This window comes from Cucumis melo, chromosome 5 (genome assembly GCF_025177605.1).
Source record: "Cucumis melo cultivar AY chromosome 5, USDA_Cmelo_AY_1.0, whole genome shotgun sequence".
In the NCBI taxonomy this organism is placed as follows: domain Eukaryota; kingdom Viridiplantae; phylum Streptophyta; class Magnoliopsida; order Cucurbitales; family Cucurbitaceae; genus Cucumis; species Cucumis melo.
The window spans coordinates 5,275,836-5,297,618 of NC_066861.1; the positions used below are offsets into that span (position 1 = coordinate 5,275,836).

At 29.8% G+C, this 21,783-nt stretch overlaps 2 protein-coding genes across 2 annotated transcripts; one reads left to right on the forward strand and one right to left on the reverse strand.

Annotated features, from left to right (window-relative positions):
• The first annotated feature begins 2,280 nt into the window (after window positions 1-2,280).
• On the forward strand, window positions 2,281-3,550 carry LOC103499414 (ethylene-response factor C3-like). The gene has a single exon (XM_008462414.3). The coding sequence runs from the start codon at window positions 2,421-2,423 to the stop codon at window positions 3,105-3,107; it is 687 nt and encodes a 228-aa protein (XP_008460636.1). The 5' UTR covers window positions 2,281-2,420; the 3' UTR covers window positions 3,108-3,550.
• Window positions 3,551-17,767: 14,217 nt separating this feature from the next.
• Window positions 17,768-18,214, reverse strand: LOC127149399 (repetitive proline-rich cell wall protein 2-like). Its single transcript, XM_051084611.1, has one exon. It carries the CDS (start codon window positions 18,212-18,214, stop codon window positions 17,768-17,770), a length of 447 nt encoding a protein of 148 aa, XP_050940568.1.
• Window positions 18,215-21,783: the final 3,569 nt, after the last annotated feature.

A 21,783-nucleotide genomic window follows, 5' to 3' on the forward strand; every position in this document is an offset into this window, starting at 1 on the left:
CTCACAAAGTTCTATTTCTCTTTTTTTTCACTTTTTTTTTCAAAGCTAAATCAAAAGAGTGTTGGTATTCTAATCAATTTCCATGTAACTCTCGTTTGAGTTTCAACTATTTTATCATGAGGATGATATATGTCATTACCAAAATTGTGTGTACTTTGAGTAGGTACACGAAATATCTTTAAAAGAGGATGATGATCACAACTCAATCTTCTTCCTAACAAGTTTCTATTTTGCAGTTTTTGGTTGCATATACCTCAAACGTCCAAACTTCGAAGACGAGATCTACGTATTTCCTTACCAGACGTTCATTTGAACGCATTTTCATTCCAAGCGTTGAAGTTCACCACATAAAATTTCCACAAGTCAACTTCATACGCCTAATTTTTGTCCCGACACATTGCTTTAATACCATTTCCAACAACATTTTTCTAAAAAAACAAGCTTTCATATTTTCTTATTCTAATACGAGCAAAATTTTCTATTGATTATGATTATTCTCTGACAAATACACGTATGAGAAAGGGACGAGTTGTGTTAACCTTGGAGAGAAATCGACAAGAAATTAACTATTTAGCGTCATTAACTAAATTAACTAAAGGAACTTCGAGTCCACTCCTAAATCTAGTGTAAATGACCTTGAACCAAATTGATTTTGATACAATTTAGAGGCTTACAAAATGTATCCTAAAACTCCTCATACAATTGTAAAATGTAAGTAATTATCTTCTATCATCGTTTATTAATAACTAACATGAACACATGCAAATCTTGATATAGATCGAGGGAATCTATGTAGCATCAAATTTAAGAAAATATATATATGAAAAAAAATAAAAATGAATGGAGGATTAAGACATAAACCTAAAAGAAATAATAATGTGATAGAGAGGAAAGAGAAGAGGGAGTTCTAGAAAGTTTAGAATGTGTGTTTCAGTTGAGGATCACATGCTCCCTCTCAACTGTCACTAAATTTATTTAAAAGAAAAAAAAAGTATATATATATATGTCTACATGAATTGAACAATTAAATTACAGGTCATCCCAAACCCCTTCACACGTGTACAAAGAATCTTATGAAAATTAGAAAAAGAGAGAGAAAAAAAATGGTCATCCCGCTGACGTCATCTTTATCCTTTCTTCCACTTTGACTTCCCCACCAATCCTTTTAATTTTCTTTTCAAACTTCCTAATTGACTCACGTTTTCCATTTAACCTTCTACGCTTCCCTCTCTCCCAAGAAATAACATAAATCCTTTCTCTATTTTAATTATTATCTATGCTCTCTATTATTCAATAATCATTATTTCTTTTAATTACATTCAAAATATTTTTTCTATTTTCTTTATTTCAAATTTACTCACTAAACTTTCTTTCTTTCTTTCTTTCTTTCTTTCTTTCTTTCTTTCTTTTTCTTACTTATTTTTTTTTTAAGTAATATTCATTCAAATCTAGTTAATATTTTATGGTTTAATGGATAGAAACCCAACTATTATTTTAAAAGTCAATGATTCTGTTATGGTTATTCAATTATTGAATTCACTCTTGAAAAATTGTAATAAATGATAAAATTAAAAAAAATATATTTACAAAATATAATAAAATTTCATATTCTATAAAAATAGTTAACCAGTGATATTGGTAAACCTTCGTAGAAATTTATCAAAATTTATCATTGATAAAATCTTAAGTTTTGTTATATTTTATAAATATTTTGTCAAAATTTTCATCTTGACCATTCTCATTTTTCTATATTTAAAAATACCTTTAAAATATAAGGATTTTCGAAAAAATTAACAAACTATTTACACTTCGTAATTTTATTACACTCGATTTTGTCAAAGTTTTCTAATTTTGATAATTTCTTTAATATAATATATCTATTTCGATAAATAGACCGTTCAAAATCATATGGTTTATTTGGTAAACAAGGGATGGTCTTTTTGCTTTCACCCTTTTTATAATTATCACAAAATTTTTGGCTTTATTTTCTTTCCAATTTTTTATATAATGGTGTAACTTTATCCTAGAAGCAAAGAAAAGAAAAAAAAAATAGTTTTTGAATATATCAAAATAAATCAGATATTTAATCACCTAAAATTGTATTATATTTTTAAATATTTTCAACATAACTTAAAAAGAAAAAAAAATTTAAAAACAAAAATAAGAGGCCAAAATTTGCTGAAAATTTAAATCCACATGACTATTCATTGACATGAATTAAAAGAAAAGCTTGTTCTTTTTAACTATTCTTTTTCCTTATTGTTTCCAATTTACTCTGCCCATTTAGTATTTATTTATAGCCGACGAAGAAGCCATCTCTCTGTCCAAAAGAAGAAACAGAGTCTGCTTTTAAAAACAGAGTGCTACCCTTCTCCTTTCATGCACCACAATTCCCCTTCTTCATTTCTTCTAATATTTCAATGAATTCTTCTTTCTTTCACTCCCAAAACTCCGATCTCTCACCCCAATCTTCCTTTAGCTCCTTTGAATCCCTCCCATGGGAAGGTTTTCAAATCAACGATGACTCTCTCCCATTCAACCAGAATGATTCCGGCGAAATGCTTCTTCACAGCTTAATCTCCGAGGCCTATGTGGACCCACCGGAGAATTCCCCTCGCCAGGTTCCCATCAAAGACGAGGAGGTCGATTCGCTCGGAGAAGAAGACCCCCACAAGAGAAAGTCCTACAGAGGGGTCCGCCGACGACCCTGGGGAAAATTCGCGGCGGAGATACGAGACTCAACCCGACATGGGGTCAGGGTTTGGCTCGGGACATTCGACAGTGCCGAGGCGGCCGCTTTGGCCTACGATCAAGCAGCTTTTTCGATGAGAGGTTCCGCCGCCGTTCTTAATTTTCCGGTGGAAAGAGTTCAGGAATCGCTGAAGGAGATGGAGATGATCAACTCCGCGGCTGAGGGGGGCGACGGTGGATCTCCGGTGGTGGCTTTGAAGAGAAAACATTCGATGAGGAAGAAATTCACGAGAAGAAAGAGCAAAGAGATAGATGGGATTGGGAAGAGTGAGAATAATGTGGTTGTTTTGGAAGATCTTGGCTCTGATTATTTGGAAGAACTTTTGGAGTCATCCGAGAATGTCCGACCGTGGTAGAATATGTCAGGGTCTAAAAAGTAAAAAAAGTTCCGCCATTTTTGTGTTGAGGACCAAGGAATTATTTTAGAAGCTACAGCTACAACAATGGTTTGATAAATTTCGACCGAAACAGACTATTAGTTCAAAAGAAGCAACTACATTGCGAAGGGCCATAATGAAGTTGTCATTGTGTGGCCTTGTTTATAACTTTATAGCTTTGAAACATAGATATATAACCCTAGATTATTGCCATTGTGGCTTTCAAGATTTTGCATCAATTTTTCCTTGCCTTTTTTAAGCAAGAGAAAAATATATCAACAATCTTGGTTTTTCTTTTTTTCTTTTTTTTTTCTTTTGTGTTATTAATGTATAAATTATGGTTTGCTTCATCTAGGTATATAATATCTTTGTTCTTTTCTATAAATTTTTATATGAAAGACTCAAAGGTGTAAGGTTGAATATGTTTTTGTTGTTTTTTATTCATTAATATTAATTATTATAGTTGTTATCCACTACAGAAGGGAAATAAAACATAAGCAAAGGGGGTAATTGATTTTTTAAAATATCACAAAAGTGAGAAGTTGTTGGACTTAATTCTTTAATGTGAACTTGCTTCCTCTCATCCACCGATTAAAACATAAAGTATGTATTTTTCCAAAACAAAGAAAAAAAAAACATAAAGTGTGTATTGTACTATCGTTATTCATGGATCAACTAGCTGGAATAAATATATTCTTATGGCTAAATTATATGACTTTTAAGTTTTTAATATTAGAATATTTATGTCTTAAAACTTGTACTTTGTTATTTGATTCAATAACTTTGTTATTGAATGTTATAATCTTAAAACCAATAAATTAAGGTCATGAGGCTATTTTACTAAGTTTGTCAATACACTTGAACAAGACATAAACATGGATTAAGTTCGAGTTAATAGCCTAAACAGTCTATAGTGTATGAATAAGGTTGGGCACCTTATTCTGAAAAAAACACTATGGATGTGGCTCGCTCCGTAGTTAGTACAAACGATGTAATCCTGAATCATTTATGTGAAAACATAGGAGTGGGGACATCCTATGTAAATGGTTTGCATAAGACTGGAACCACAAAATAGTCACTTTTAGTTATAACGCCGTAAACTATATAAACTGACTATTTCAATTATAATGATCTAGGTAACTTGATCTTAATCCTGAGCTAACTATGAACTTCTGTTCGTTTGATAGTATCCTTAGATCTGCATAGGTGAGGGCAGTTCATCGTCGCTGACCCAATAAGCCTCCCATTTCAGGGATAAGACCGAGTGGATAGCTAGAGACATAGAGTGCAAGACGAAATTCACTCTTACCCACTTTTGGGATAGTAGATAGGTTGTTCCCTTAAGGACTGAATCCAAGTCTTGAACAAAGGGGCCCCACCTTCTCATTAGCTCGAGAATGATTCAGGTTTATAGGTTGAACCTTAAACCAATTGTTCAATAGTGGATCGGTGGGTCTTAAGGAGCAAGATGTAATCTCGGGAGTAAAACGGTATTTTGACCTAGCCAAGATTACGAACAACCTATGAAGGATCAACTTACCCATCATGGTTATATCAGGTGGACAGAAATATATCTATAGTGAGGGGAGTGCAACTACGAGTCTTTAGTGGAATGACTCGTTAGTTAACGAATGTTGATTAAGTTAGGTCTAAAAGAGTTTAGTCAGTTAATCTCAAATCGTTGGAGCTAGCCCATAATCTATAGGTCCATTAGGTTCCCCTACTAGCTCATATGGATTCAACTTAGAACAATATGTTGGAATAACTTGAATTGTTCGAATTATGTAAAGAGAGAGAAACTGACAAGTATATATGATATAAGTCGATAAATATAAACTTTAAGCTTTATGTTTAAATATGATCTAAATAATAAAAATATGAATATGGATTCATATTTAGAGGCTTGGAAAGTTTTGAAATGGTCAAAGTTGTAAAAGTCAACATGTTGATTTTTAATTTTGAAAAACAAAAACTTTGAATGGATTTATATTCAAATATGATTTGAATTTTAGAAAAATAAATACGAATTCATACTCAAGAGGTTATAGAATTAGTCAAGATGGGTAAAATAGCAAGAAGTCAAAAAGTTGACTTTTGACTAAGAAAAGTCAAAGTTTGACTTTGACTTAATTGGACAAATGACCAAATTGCCCTTTGACTAATATATTTATTACTGAATGTTAGTGGGAAATGTGGCAGCTTGTAATGAATTTATAAGCCACTAATTCTATTAATAGTTAATGAATTAATTAGGTGTTAAGATTTCATAAAGTAAATTACATGCATTTTGCATGTAATTTTCTTTATAAACTTCCATTTACAGAATGAGAAGGAGGATGATGAAAATTTCATGAAAAATCTCTAGATGATACACCTTCCTCCATCTATCTTTCTAAGTTTTCCTTGTCCCATAACTCGGTTCTTAGTCCTGAGATTAGTAGGTCAACATAGTGGTTGTCCTTTGCTCGTGATCTTCAACCAAGAAGAAGTTTTGGAACGAAGAAGAAGTTAAAAACTACAAAGGTAAGCTCATCGTTTACCTTCTCTATTCTTCGTTTAGGTCTATCGTTTAGTTGCAATATGTTATTTCTAAATCATTTAGATGCATATAGAGTAAAGCATGTTCCTAGTCTTCCGCTGTTGCATGTTTCCTTGGTGTTTTTTGTTCCATCATTCAATAGGTAGAAAAATTAGATGGTGAGTAACTTGACAATCTAGATTACCAAACCCATATTATATGAGTTGAGTTGGGTTAGTTTAAAATGTGGGTTGGGTTGGGTTGAAATTTTTTTATCTGTTTTTAGGTTGAGTATCTGGTTAGAGGGTCGAAAAATTCGGGTCAACCTAACCTAACTCAACCCGAATTAATAATATATATATATATATATATATATATATATATATATATATATATATATATATATATATATATAATATTTTATTATTATTTATTTATTTAATAAAAGTTAAACAATTTTATGAGTTTTGAGAGTTTTTTTTTTTTTCTTAACTTAATGCGCATCATATTTGATTTATGTCGGATGATTTTCATTTACAAACGTAACATTCAAATTTAGAAACAAAAAAAATAATAATAATAATAATACAACCCAACGACTCGATAAAATCCAACCTATATTTTACGAGTTGGATTGGATTGAAAACTCAATTCGGTTTGACAACCCAACCAACTCGAAAATATAGGTTGGGAATCTAACCCAACCCATTTACATCTCTAAAAAAAATATTCTTAAACATTAACAAAAAAATTCAAAATAATCTTTGTGTTGGTGTTAGATAAAAAACCATTGGTATTTCGTTTAAAAACACACTTGGTTTTGTAAGTTTTAAAAATAAATTTAAGGAAAAATTAAAAAAAAGTCCTTGGTATTAATAGAAGAACATAAATCATTAATAAGTCATTGCAAAAAGACGTTTAAAATTTTCAAAATTATCATTAGTACCATTGTTTAGAGGAAAGGAAAATTGCAATTTCAAAGTGAGATTTTGCAAGCTTCTCTTTCATATTAGATATTTTACACATAATACCAAAATCTAGAATTCTGAAATTTGGTTGATTTTTATTTCAAAGTGGAGCTTCTACCATATCGACACTCTTATTCCCTTCTTCTTCTCATGCACCTCTCTCTCTCTCTCAACTCGCCATCGATTACTTCACCGTCTCCCAAGTTCTCCCTTTCTGATCTCTTCATTTTCGTTTTCTTTCTTTCTTTTTGTACATGGCCATATACTTGTTTGAAACTCCAAAATTGCAATTCTCTCGCAGGTTCTTCCTGTGTGATACTTTCCTTTTTTTTTTCTCTTAGTATATGGTCATACTCGTCTATAACTCCAAAATTGCATTCTATACTAGATTTCAATTTAACACTATGGATTATAGGGTTTTGTTAGGAAGGAGTTTAATGATGAATTATGATGGGATTTTGAGATAGGTACAGCCTCGGAGAATCAACCATAACATATAAAATCGGTTGGGTTCATGACGAGCAAATTGATGTAGGTATGGTTCATGGGTTATATATTGAGACTATGAAATTTGTGAATATAATCCAATTTCAGCATTTGTCCATCTTGTTCTAGGAAAGCGATCCTCCAAATTGAACAAAGGGTGTAAATTTTCGTATTTGAAGAGGTATGTTGGGTCTTGAAGAACAAGTTCAAGTTTTTGTTTTTTTTTTTTCAATTTAAGTGATCAAGTGACATTAGCGTATGAAGAGGTATTAAATGCATTAAGTGCATCAAGTGTACATAATTATTGTATTAAGGAGCATCAAACGTATCAAATGTATCAAGTGTGCATTATATATATATATCAATTGTACATTATATATATATCAAGTGTACATTAATGTATCAAGTGTATATAATGTGTGTATAAAAATGTATAGGAACATTTTTTTTTTTAAGACTAAGAATATTAATGCAACTTTTGAAAGTTGAAGAATACCTTTTAAACTAGTATTAATGGTTTGTGCTCATATACTAAGAGTAAAAGTATTTCTTTTTTAATATGTAAATGGTATTCTTGACACTTTTAAAAGTTCAATTGTATTTTTTAAATAAAACACTAAACATTTTCCATCCAAAATTGTATACAATATTCTTATTTTTTTTAAAGTAAAAATATTTTTGAAACATTTGAAAGCTCAACGGTATTTTATTTTTACACAAAGGACGAAGTTGTTGGCCGGTAGTATTTTGTGTAATATAGCCTATTCTTAAATATAATATTTTTGTTGAGAGTTTCTCTCTACAAGGTTGAAAGGTCATGAGCGCGCTCAAGCCCAAAGAAAAACTAGAAAGTGATATGATCGAGAAGGGTTCCAAAAGAAAAAAAGTAAGAGCCTTGAGTTTTGGACCAACCAACCAAGTCGAGAAAATATACTAATTATAAAATAATTTAGTTGAGTTCAACCTTAGCACCATACAACTTCAAGAGTTGCAACCACCATGAAATCGTCAGGGTTACACCATGGGTGAGTGCCAGAGTAAGTGCTTTCTTAATGCCTCATTCGACAACTCAAATGAAAGTAGAAGTAAAATCTTCAAGATAGAGTCTCCATCTTAATTTATTTGCTTGATTGAATTATACACTTAATGTACTAACTTACACATTAACGTGTTGTAAACTCAACACCGCACTAAATGCGAGAGTTACTCACGAAAAATCAGATTGAAATTGAGTTCAAGCCAAAGAAGTGAATTGACTGTAACGAACCTAGTTTTTCAACCTAAATTGAGGTCATTATTTGAATAAAAATATTGTTTTTAATACCAAAACCATGCAAATTAAGGTCAGATAATTTTATTAAAAAACAAAAATGAATACGCCCTTAGGTTAAAAATAAATGTTAAAATAATTAAATAAAAGAATTAAAAATAACTTAATCCGCTAATAAAATCATTATAGAAAAAGTGTTTGAATAAATGCAACATTTATTCAAACATAATTACCATCTAACCTAAAGGTTTGTATAGCTGGCATTAAAAATTCATAGGAATAAAAACAAATAGGGGAAACATCAGTCCATAGTCATAATGATACGGTTACGGGTTCCTCTTGTCACTCGAATTTTTCTTTACCTTTACTTGAAAAACCCTTTAAAAATTAAACAAGAGTGTATACCCACTAAGAAATCCACTATTGAGCTCATTAGGTAAACTGTGTTAATTTTCGATTAGCTGGCATACACCTCGAGTCATATCAGTCTTGTGGTTCTCTAGGAGCATAGGTCACAAAAGTAAACCCAAGGGTACAACTTATTTTATCGGTCCATAAGTCAATAGTAGTGATCTTTATAGGACTTTGTAGGTGTATTAGCCTAATAGCCAAAGTTAATAGTTAGCATCAGTTCAAAAACATCGTAATTCAATTAACAGTTCAAAAACATTCCTAATTTGCTCTCTATCCAGTCCAGTTCAATCATAAACTTATCATGAAATATTTATTCAAGAACCCCATTCAATAATACATAATAATCATGCTTCCTGATTTTACCAAAATAAATCACAATTAATGTTGTTAATGCAATTTAACCTCATCCAATTAAACTTGATATATACTCTTGTCAATGCAATTTACTCTCATTCACTCCATTCAATACATATCTGTTTTTACTTGTGTCAAAGGTTGGATAGTAAACCCCTTCCCTTAAACTTAATTAGACCTTAATTCCTTGCAATAAAATCCCTAAATTTAAAGTATACACAAGGAATTTAAAATTAATAATTTTATAAAATAAAACTATCAATTACCAACCAATATTAATTCTCGAATTTCTTAGTCAATTGACATCGAAACTCTAAATTCTGATCTTGTTTGAAAAAATTCTGATAAATTCTAAAGGTTCTTCAAGAACCTTCAAAGATAAAAAATGTCTTCCCATGAATTTCATAATAAATTCTTTAAAATCAATCTTTAATGGGTATTAAAACTCACGGCCAAAACATAAAAGACATTAAAAAAAAAAAAAAAAAAAAGCAATGGAGAGCGGTAGCGACAAGCAGATCCGGCGGAATGAGGTGGTAGAGATGGTGGAGGTGGAGGAGCGACCAAAATGAAATTCCAGAGAGGGGGCGGCTGTCCTATTAAAGAAGAAGAAAACTCTATAAATAATTTCTTTTCCGTTTTTAGTAAATGCACGGATTCCTAACATATTAAATACTAAATCCTATTCACAATTTTACTTTTCCCTTTTCCCAAAATAAATATATAGAATAATATATATATATATATATATATATATATATATATATATATTTTTTTTTTTTTTGTACCACTGACAAAAAAACCCTCTTTACATCTAAGTAAATATATATACCCCAACACTCTCCTCCTCATTAAATACAATCTTTTTCAATAATTAATTATCTATAAAAAATACATACATCCCATCTTTACTTTTCTCCTCAAATTTTCCTATTTTCTCCAACTAAATGTATATATATATATATATATATATATAATTACTTAATCTTCAATTTAACTTAACTTAACATCCCTCATAATCTAATCCTAAATAACAAAACTTATACCTTAAATAATTCAAAATAATGAAATTAAAAATTAATTTAAGAGGTGACACCGACACACGAACCTATGAAAGGGTCTGCAACAACGAAGAAAGCCAGAGCTTCCATACCAACAATATTACTATTTTAATTTATAAATATACTCATTATAAAAAAGATGTTTATTTCTGCCATGTGTCTATATAAATACAAGGACGAGATCTTATACAAAGAATAATACACATACTGTTAAACAATGTGATGATCTCCCTATTTTACCAAAGTATATTCTGTTAAACGTCTATTATCGCAATTAAATTCTATTCAGTTTACCAAAACTGCTATAATACTATTAATAAAATGTTACATTTTTTTTTTTTATGATTGGAAAAACATATATATATATATATATATATATATATATTAAAAAAATGGCATGCAGTTCAGTTTCTCATGTGAAACTTTGGAAGTCAGACTGTTAAAAGGTTGAATGGGGTCAAATAGTCAAAGTCAAAGAATTGGTCAAATTCCACCAACGACTCATCATTTAACATACAAATTTACAATCCAACCAGTCAAATTAGGTTTATCCATTTTGGCACAGAATATGCCTTCTTTATTCTTCTCGCTAACTTAATATTAATTCATGTATAACATTTTCTTTTTCTAAAATTACTGTCGAGTTTTAACAGTTTTACATGAGCAAGAATCACAATTGAGTACTTTCTCTATTGATGTTAATTATAAAACAATGTTTAAGGTTAATTAGAAAATTTAGTAACTGATATCAATCTTCAAGAATTATTCAGGGTTTCTTGTAGGGCGGAAAAAATAGTGTAATTCAAGTATATAATAGTATTTCTAAATTATGTAAGAGTATTTATTTGATGGTCATAATGGTTAAGATGAGTATATTTTTCTTTACAAATTGTTATTTTGAATATTCTTCCTTCCTTATTTGTACTTTAATTACTTATAAAAAGAAATTGAGACAACAAAAGTAACTCGTAACTTTTTAATTTTTTAAAAATGCTAAAAATTAAATAAGAGAAATAAAATTTATTTTCCTTTTTATTGGCTAAATTACTTCTTTTACATTACATGTTTGAGAGAGATCTAGAAGAGTACATCAATTTCTTGATTTTTTTAAATCACGTTCTTTTTCAAACTCTCTTTTTCATTTGAAGAAAATTATATTGAAAAAAAAATTAAGTTAGTTGTTTTATTTTAAACAAAAATATTTAAAATAAAGTTACTTAGAATTTTATGTTTACATGATAATTAAAAAAGAAAATAAATTTATTTGACTATTAATAAGAATGATAGATCAAGAACAAAACCAATCTTAATAATTTTTGTTGTAATTGGCATACAGTTAATTGATCAAATAAAAAAATGTACTTGACTATTAGCACATAATGGTCTATCAAAGTATGAGATTTTTTTTATTCGACTAGTTATTATTTTAGTATGTTTTAAAGAGAAAATTTTATTTCAGAATTTTGTGAGATTTTATGTTTTAACCAAAGTTTAAAATATTAATATTGATAAATATACCAGAGTGTTAATTAATTTATACTTTTTTTTTTTTTTATTTCAATGGATATTCTGGAAAAATCATAAAAATAAAAAAATTCAAAAAATAAATTTATATTAAAAAATAAATGTTTTATTATTTTCAAATAAGTAAACATTTATATTGGTGTCATTTTGATGTTTACTTTTTGTGATTCATAGACTTTTCTACTATGTAATGGTAATATTTGATTAATCTCTTCTATTGATATCAAACCCATAAAAAATGTGAAAATATCGATAGAAATATAGACATATCGATTTAAATTTAAACTACGATTTCAACTTAAAATTTTGGTTTGTATTTTAGTTGCTAAGAAATTTGGTGTAAATTTTGGATTAATGAGAATATTTTTGATTTTTTTAAAAAAACTCATTAGGTATTTATAAAATTTTTCAATAGTTTTGGTCCAAAACTAACGATATAAAAGTATTTTTGAACCCTTATGTAAAGTTCAAGTGCATTTTTGAAACATTTGAAAGTTTAGAAGTATTTTTGATACAAACGAGCATATTTTATAATTTAGCCTACCAAATTAAGATGATTTTTGTTTGTACTAATTTATTTTCTTTCAATTTATTAAAACAACTTTAGATATGATGACTGAGAAGATGGAATAATTAGAATTGGAAAAAAAAAAAAAAAAAAAGAAGAACCAAATGATTGGGTTATTACTAATTTCTATATAGGTTTAGGGGTTATTTAGGGCTGTGGTTTGAGTTTGAAGTCGAAGCCCATGTTTGGTTCGGAATCTCCAACTTACCTATTACGACCCACATCCATTACAAACCACCCACCCACCCACTTACCTAAATCCCATATTTCATATTCTATTCTCTTCTTTCTCCATCCTCTCTATTTTTCTACTTTTCTTTTTTAACTATTTCTCTAGTGAAAACGAGACAAAGAAGTATAATATTTTAATAAATAAAATAAAATATATAAATAATATAAATTAAGAAAATTAAAGAAAATAAATTCCTCCACTTACTCTAATTTATTTGAAATTTTAGCCGGTATGTGTCTCAATTTCAAATCCACTAAAAACCTCTATTTATAAGCAAAATAACAAGTATGTGGTGACAGATGATGGACACTGATGACGACGTGTCATATTAAGACACATGGACAACAAATAGGGTAGTTATAAATGGCCATTTGGCAATAGACATTAAGGATGAGCATCTATTTGACCAATATTATCATAATATTAATAATACTCTCCCTTAGATGCCCATTACTCATATAAAATATGCTTTTGTTAATACCTTAGGAGGAAAAAATTCAATGGGAAAAAAATTTTAGTAAATGAAAAGAGTATATATTTCATATAATCTATATATTTGCAAAAGTACAATTACTCCGTCCCCCCATGGAAACATCGCTTGAGATCTTTGAGTCTCTGCATTCCAATGTTGTTCATCAGGTTTTCAAGAGTCGTAGTAGGTAATGATTTTGTAAATAAGTCTGTTAGGTTATCATTTGAACAAATTTGTTGTAACCCTATTTCCTTCAAGATTATGAGTGTAGAAAAGTTTCGGTGAAATGTGCTTTGTTCTTTCAACTTTAATATATAAATTTCTTCTGATTTAAGTTATACATGCTATGTTATCTTCATATAGTAACGTTGGAAGATTTTTACTAAAAAGAAAAGTCACATGTTCCATGAATATGTTGAGTCATTGATCTTAGCCATACACATTCTCAACTTGCCTCATGCATTGTAAGAATTTCAGTCTCCTTTGAGGACTCATCTTAACAAGTAAAATAACAAGAAGTAAAAACTATAAGAGTTTTTTTGCTCTGACAACTGTTTTTTCTTGACACATCATTGTTTCTGCTGATGAAAATATATACGAGGACGAATGGTTCTATGATTATCCAAACAAATTATTAAGTGGAGTTTATGTTGATGCTCACGTATTGTGCATATAATCATAAATTTTTGTTATCGGCTGAGGTAAGTTACTTGGCCAAAAATGTTTAAAATGCACATTTTACTTTTGCCCACAATTTCTAAAAACTCTACTCATCACCATTTTTCCCATTGTTGACACTTAGATTTATCTTTTTTATTTCCCATTTTTCTAAAAGGAACATTTTTTACTTGAATGTCTTCTATGTCTTCTTCTTTCCTCTTCACGCGTTGAATTAGAATAATTATAACCTTAGGACGATTTAGTTATCTTAAGTAATTAAGTTGGTTAGATAAAAACATTACATTAAAATAAGTAATGATAATTTAACGAATATTTTTTGTATTTCAAAAGTTTATTTACACATGTAATATTTATATGACGATATTCATCTACCACAATACAACTAAGTGTTGTTTGAATCACTTTTGAAAACACATCTAACATTTTCTCTCGCCTTCAAATTACGACACCTAATCATCTGATTAAATTTCTAATTTTTTATTACTTGATTGATTTTGTATTTTCCCTATTTCCAAAACAAATCCCCCTTTTCCCTCTTTGCAAGCCAAATCCTTCTTTTCCCTCTTCTCACTTCTCCATGACAAAATTTCCTAACACCTCATCTAATCTAATTAATGAAGAAAATATTATGGTTCATAACAACCACATCTATAATATATTTTACTAAATTATTTAACCATAATTAATCACATGCTTTTTATTTTAATTATTTCAATATCTTTTCAATATAAATAGTAAGGAAAAAACGGTGTATCCTACTCGAGAGTAGCATTAAAAAAAAGTTAATTTACATATTAAAACAAAATACAAAAATATTTACGACATTATAACGAATTTTTTTTTCCAACTTACGCTCGTTAGTTTGAATTTTCTAGAATGAGTATTGAATTTCCATGCATCCCTCTCCATATTATTACTTATCCTTCTTTGTCTTTCCACTTCTTCTTTTCGATGTCCTCATTTCGTCTTCTAGAATTTTTTCCTTCTTCATCTCTCATCTTCTTTTTCTTCTTCTTTTTTTACTATACAATTCTGTACCAAGATATAAACATTCAGTCGTTTATCCAAGATAGACAGAGATAGGTCACTATCCATCTTAGATAGATAAGTGATAGATTTAAACGATCATGTACCAATATTTAAACGATATGATCAGTCGTCTATCCCAAATAGATAAAGATAGACCACTATCACTGTTTAGCTTAGATAAATAAGTGATAGATTCAAACAATCGTTTACCAAGACTTGAACGATTGTGTATTAATATCTTAATGACTTTTTATATATTATACCATCGTTTAAATTAGAAGCTTTTCGAGGACGCGTGTGGCCGACCGATTAATTGTGGGGTATTTTTGTTATTTCACGTTGCGGGTTTGTTAGTTTTTTTCCTTTTTCAAAATTGTTCTATCAATATAAATATTTTCACATTTTGTTCTATTTTTTAAAAAATCCTAAAAAAATATAAAATAAATAATTTTCTCATCTTCTCATCTTCCGAATCCTTAATTATATGTCTTTCCTTTTAAGAAAAATGTAAGTCCCTAGGATCTCTCAATCCTTGATTATCTCACATTTCTATTTCATTAAAAGATTCCTTGAAATTTCTTTAGTTTTATCATTTTCATACTCCAAATTTAAACTCACTGCACATGTTCTCTATCATTCATCGAAGTTATGTTCAAGCTATGTTCCCATTCAATCGCCACCTTCACTTGTGGGGAGTCACGGTATTTAATTTTTGTTTTATACTCTTTTATATTATATGTTATGTTATTTATTTCTTATATACCAAAACCATTCATTAGGTCTCTTTTAGTATTTTAGTATTCAAGCATACCTTTCACATTAGACAATCTCTTCCATTATTAACTACTATTTCTATGTATACTTTTGATATTTTTTTTTAAACAAATTAGTGCATCTACCACAATTGCAAAAGCCACCTCCAAAATATTGTAATTATAATTACACTCTTCAATTTTCGATGGTGAAAATTGACTCCTCAAATTTATATAAGCATTAGAACTTAAAACTTATACAATTGTATAATTGATCATCATATTTATATAAGTTTGATGATTTAATTTTTATCATTTATTGGTCCAACTTTCTAAAATTATTGTAAGCTTAACTGTTTAATTTTGATCCTCGTAAAATATCAGAGTTCAATTTTGACAACTAAAAGTTTAATAGTATAATTGTAACTATAATTAATCATAGTTTTAAAATAATTTTTAGAATTTTTGAACTCTTTCACAAGATAAATAATTATCCAACCAAAGCCCTAATTTTTTGAGTATGAAAGGAGCAAATAAATTATTGAAACAAGCACATGTTGAATTTAATTTAATAATTAAATCACATGGGTACAAAACAAATGACAATGTCAACAAACAAGTTTTATTACAAAAAAAAAAAAAAAAACTCTCATTTAGATGTACGTTCAATTGATATATTAGTTCGCAAGGTGAATATAGGAAAAATCTTAATGGTTTAGTTGCAAGTGTTACTAAAACAAGTGTTATTAAAAATTTTAATTGTAGGGTTCAATTTTTACGACTAAAAGTTTAATGGTGCAGTTACAACTATACCATCAACATTTATGTCAATAATTTTTATAACTATTCAATTCTTTTTAAAAAATAAGTAGGAAAATTTTCATAAATATAAACTTCTAAAATATTTACGTGTATAAAAGTTAACAATTTTTTAAAATATTTCAAGTTTATCCTTTCATCTTTCTTCTCCTCTTCGCTGCGATTTTTTTTATCGTCTTTCTTATTTTTCTTTTTTTTTTCTTTGCGCTCATCGTCTTTCTTCGTGTATAAAGAATCTTAAAAAAAAATCGTTTAGGTTGAAGTAGCCAAACCTAAACGATTGTATAAAAAAAATAAACCACTGTGTACCAAAAGAATTAAAAAAAATCGTTTAGCCAAATCTAAACGATTATGTACGAAAGAATCTTGAAAAAATAAACGATTGCGTAAACAAATCTAAACGAACGTGTACCAAAAGAATCTTGAAAAAATTCATTTAAGCAAATCTAAACGATCGTGTAGCTAAATCTAAACGACCAAATCTAAACGATCATGTTATCCAATTAAACGATCGTGTAGCCAATTTAAACGATAGAATTGAAAAAGTAAATCGTTAGATTTAAGTATCAAAATCTAAATGATTGTATACCAAATAATAGCCAAATTTAAACGATTGTGTACCAAATATATTAAGCGCGTGGTTGATGGGACATTTTTAATATTTTCTATTGTGAAGCTGTGAATTTTTTCCGTTTTTAGAATTGTTCTATACGATGATGTAAATATTTTGCTCATTTATTATATATTTTTAAAAGAATCCAAATAAATAGTTGTCAAATTAAAGTCATGAAAAGAGTCAATAACTAAAGCAAGCGTTCTAAATTTTAATTTAATAATTAATTCACATATGAGTACAAAATAAATGATAATGTGAAGACGAGTGGTAGAAGCTGAAATCTTCCATTTAGATGTAAGCTTAATTGAAATACGTAACCTCTTTATCACGAGTGGTATACTATTGACGTAACTAACTATGAAGTTTAAAAATTAATAAAACTTTAATTCAATTGACATCTCAATGTACGAAGGTCTGTCGTCCGAGATTTTTATAATAAAAAAACTAAGAAGTTTATGATTCAATTATAATACAAAAAGACATACAAACAACAATTACATTCCAACTATTTGATAGGCATTCGGTTGTCTTTGATTATGAGTTCATGATTTTCTCAATTAAAAGTGTAGCCCAGTGAACAATTTAACCAATCATGGATAAAGGAATTAAGTACAATTCTAGGATCAACATATAAATATTAAAATTTTCTTATTATTAAAATTTTCGAGGGTACAAATATGAAATAATAGCCAATATCAAGAACAACCAAGTAGATTTTATTTTTGGAAATGCCATCAACCAAATGGCCTCTTCATGGCTGCTTTACAAAGAAGAAAGATGATCGCTGATAAACATAGAACAGTGAGTTGGGTAAAAGCTCTTATTTATGCTAATTTTAGCTTAATTTATTAAACTGCTTCTCATCGACACACAACTCAGTTGAATGATGGTGGCTTGTACGGAGGCACGTAAGGGGTGGGTGGCTTGTAAATTGGAGCAACAGGAGCCTTGTAGATTGGAGCCGGGGGAGCCTTGTAGATAGGAGCAAGGGGAGCCTTGTAGATAGGAGCCAGGGGAGCCTTGTAGAGTGGAGCCAGGGGAGCCTTGTAGATAGGAGCCAGGGGAGCCTTGTAGAGTGGAGCCAGGGGAGCCTTGTAGATTGGAATTACTGGTGGCTTGGGACGTGTGTTGTGAATTGGAACCCCCGGTGCCTTGGGTGGCTTGTAAATTGGAACCCCCGGAGGTTTGGGTTGTTTGTAAATAGGAACTGGGGGTGGGTTTAGAGGTATAGGTTTAACGTCGTAATCTCCCACGACCGGTTTGGTGAGAAGCACGACGAGCAGCCCAAGGAGCAGGGCTAACAAGTACTTGGAAGAAGCCATCTTTGTGATGAAGAGCTTGAAAGGAATGGTTCCTATATTTATAGAGACAGATGTAAGTTAAAATATTGTGTGTGTGTAAGTATATATTATAATATTGTTTTTCCTTTTAATATTATTATCATTGTCTTAAAAAATTTATTTTTGTTAAATGTAATTTTAAAATTTCAATTAGTCCTTTAAGTTCGTATTCCAATACCAATATTTTTTTTAGAGAAATTGATTCAAGGAATATACAAAGGTTATGTAATTTTTTGAAGTAGGACTATTTCTTATGTCATTAACTAGGATTCTCTATAATGATAAATTGACACCTATAAATATAAATAGAGGTGGTTTAATTTTTTCACCTTCTAGGGAACTAATTAAAACGTTTCTAAGTAACCCTAATTGCCAAAGCACTCAATAGAAGAAGTTTCTTCATCATTCTTCTCTTTTTGTTTTTCAACTCTTACGTAGTATTCCTTATGTCATTATAAATCAAAAGTTTAAGTTAAATTAATAAGTAAGTGTAAATTTAATATTGTAATAAGGTTGATGGAGATGAATAGTAATATATTAAAATTTATAACTAATAAATAAAAATATTTTGTACATATTTATATATATATATTTTTTGTTTCGAAGAATAATGACCGCGCCAGAAATTGTCCACTGGAAGGCCTAAAACACCAAAGTTCGCGTGGAAATAAGTAAATGACAGCACCGAGGTTGCACACAAAAAAGTTATATAAAAGTGTGTGATTTTGTAGAAGTGCAACATAAATCAAATAAACTAAGAGAAGGCTACCCCCACACCCTGCTGGACCATAACTATTTTGTCTTTTTCTTACTTTGTTTCTTTTCATCGTTTCCTATCATCAGAAATGGAATTATTTTAAAATCCAAACTGATTTGAAATCTTGTTTTGCTTTTTAAAAACCTTTCTTTAACTAAAATTCTCACATTTTGCAAAATTTCATAAGATATGAAACTTCAAACTACATTACTTAATCCTCAATTAATACATCCTACTTAAAACCTTATATTAGTAAATTATTAACTTTTCTTCCTTTTTCATTCTTATTTAAACACAAATTTTTAAATACACTCTGTTTACATTATTTTAATTAAATAAAGTAATTAATTTCAAATCCTTCCTCATATTTTAAATCTTAATTATTTCTTAACTATAAGAGAGATACGGATCGACATAAATTATTTGAATTTAAAAAAAAATGAGAAAATGAGAAGAAATGACAATAATTAAAGGTTTTTCAAAAAATAGAAAAATTTGACAAATTAGTTACATTCTATAGAATAAAACGTAAAAAAAAAAAAAATCACTAAAATGTAAATATTTTTATATTTTTTACAAATTTCCTTAATTAAACCCTAAAAATCCATGAAAAACAAAACTAAGGAAATAAAAAGGTGTTCTCTCAAGTTCTTCGCTCAATCTCCAACGTCGTGGTTCTCCTCTTGGATCTACGGACTTGGGAGCACTGCAAGAAGAGGAAGCTTTGGCTATCTTTGTTTCTATCTTTTGGTTTGAAAGCTAGTTCACGATGGTCAAAAGAGTAGGGAAGTGGTCAAAGTAGACGAGTGAATTAACAAAGGTTGATGAATAATAGGAGTTACATTTCATTAAAAGAGAATAGCTCCACTTACTTGAATACATTAGATAGAAGCCTTTTTGATGTACAAACAACCAACTAAATAGTCATAACAAATAACAAAAACGCAACAGAATTTACAACTTATTTACAAAGTCTCTTATACTCCCCCTCAAGTTGGAGGGCGTACATTGATAACACCCAACTTGCTAATAATTTGGATAAGAATTGAGGAAGATAAGACATTTGTAAACATTAGTGAAATATGGGATTAGTTGTAAAACTGGAACGAATAAGTAAAACTTTGAGGAATCGATCCACGATCTTATCCTACACAAAATGACAGTCGATTTTTATTTGTTTAGTGATCCACAGTGGAATATGGGATTAGATGCAATACCAATGGCCGCTTGGTTATCACAGAAAACTGTAGTTGGCAATAGAGTAAATATGTAGATCAGTAAGTAATTGAGAAATCCACAACAATTTACTTATTACTGAAGCCAAAGCTCTATATTCTGCTTCTATAGAGGATCACCAAACCATATGGGCTACTTTTTTGACTTCCATGAGACCAGTGGCGGATCTAGAAAATATATTGACGGGGTTAAAAGAAAAATATGAAAAATAAATTACATAGGTATGATTTGAACCTGGGTGGAAGGGGGCTGACAATCAAAATAACAACTAAACTAATGGCAAATATTAATAATTAAGTAGCTTTCTTTATATATATTATATAAAGGCAATAAAGTTGAGGGGGGCTCGAGCCCCCTGGGCCTATGCTAGATCTGCCGGTGCATGAGACGGAGGAATCTCCTAAGAAGATACAAAAGCCAGATATGGAGCGACGCGAGTGTCAAGACAGGCTCCTCAATCAACGTCAACAAAGGCTTTGGGAAGGAAACTCATTAACTGATTTTATCATATATCTTGTTCAGGTGATCGGTTTTAAGTATTTCATTAGTTGGTGAGCAGCATTTAAATGGTCATTTTTCGGCTTTTGTAAGAAGTGACTAAGGTGATGGATGGAAAAGCATAAATCTAGCCTCGATTTTTGTAAGTATAATAATCTTCCAACCAATCTTCTATAATAGGTGGCTTCTTCATCAATTAGGGGAGCGTCAGTGTCTTTTAGGACTTTTATGTTTGGATCCGTGGGCAATAGGTTTTGCTTTGCATCAAGATAACATGTATCTTCAAGTATTTGCAACAAATACTTTCTTTGAGAAAGGAGCAAAATCCTTGTTCGGGAGAGAGACAACTCTAAACCAGAAAGTAATTGGCGAGCCTCAAGTCCTTGAGTTTAAAGTGACTTTGAAGAATTCTACATTTGTCAATCTCATGAGGCGAAGGACATGTTAATAGTATATCATCAACATATACTAATAAGGCAATGAAGGATGCACCATTTCCTCTTTTGAAAAGTGAATAATCAAACTTGGATTGGGCAAATCCATGTGTTTATAATGCTGAAGAAAATTTAACGACCCGCTGTCTTGATGCTTGCTTAAGACTATAAATCGATCTATTTAGATGACAAAAAAGTTTCTCCCCTTTTCTTTGTACCATAAATATCTTGTAACCCACTGGCAATGACATATAAACTTCTTCAAATAAATTTCCCTCAAGAAAGGCCATTGTTGATGTCCATTAGAGCTAGTAGTCAGTTAAACGAGATCACTAAGGTTAAAAATACCTTGATTGTGAAAATCTTGGCAACGGGTGAGGAAGTGTCAGAGTCTATGCCTTCTTTCTGGTCGTACCCTTTGGCAACGAGGCATGCTTTATAACGATTAACTGTGCTATTGGGAAGATATTTAACTTTATATACCCATTTTCTGCCAATTGTGGGATGCTTTTTGGGTAATGATTCCACTGTCTAAGTCTGATTTCTTTCCATAGCCTTATGTTCTTCAGACATGGCTTCTCTCTAAATTTGAAATTCAATGGCTTGATGATAAAATGGTTCTTAAA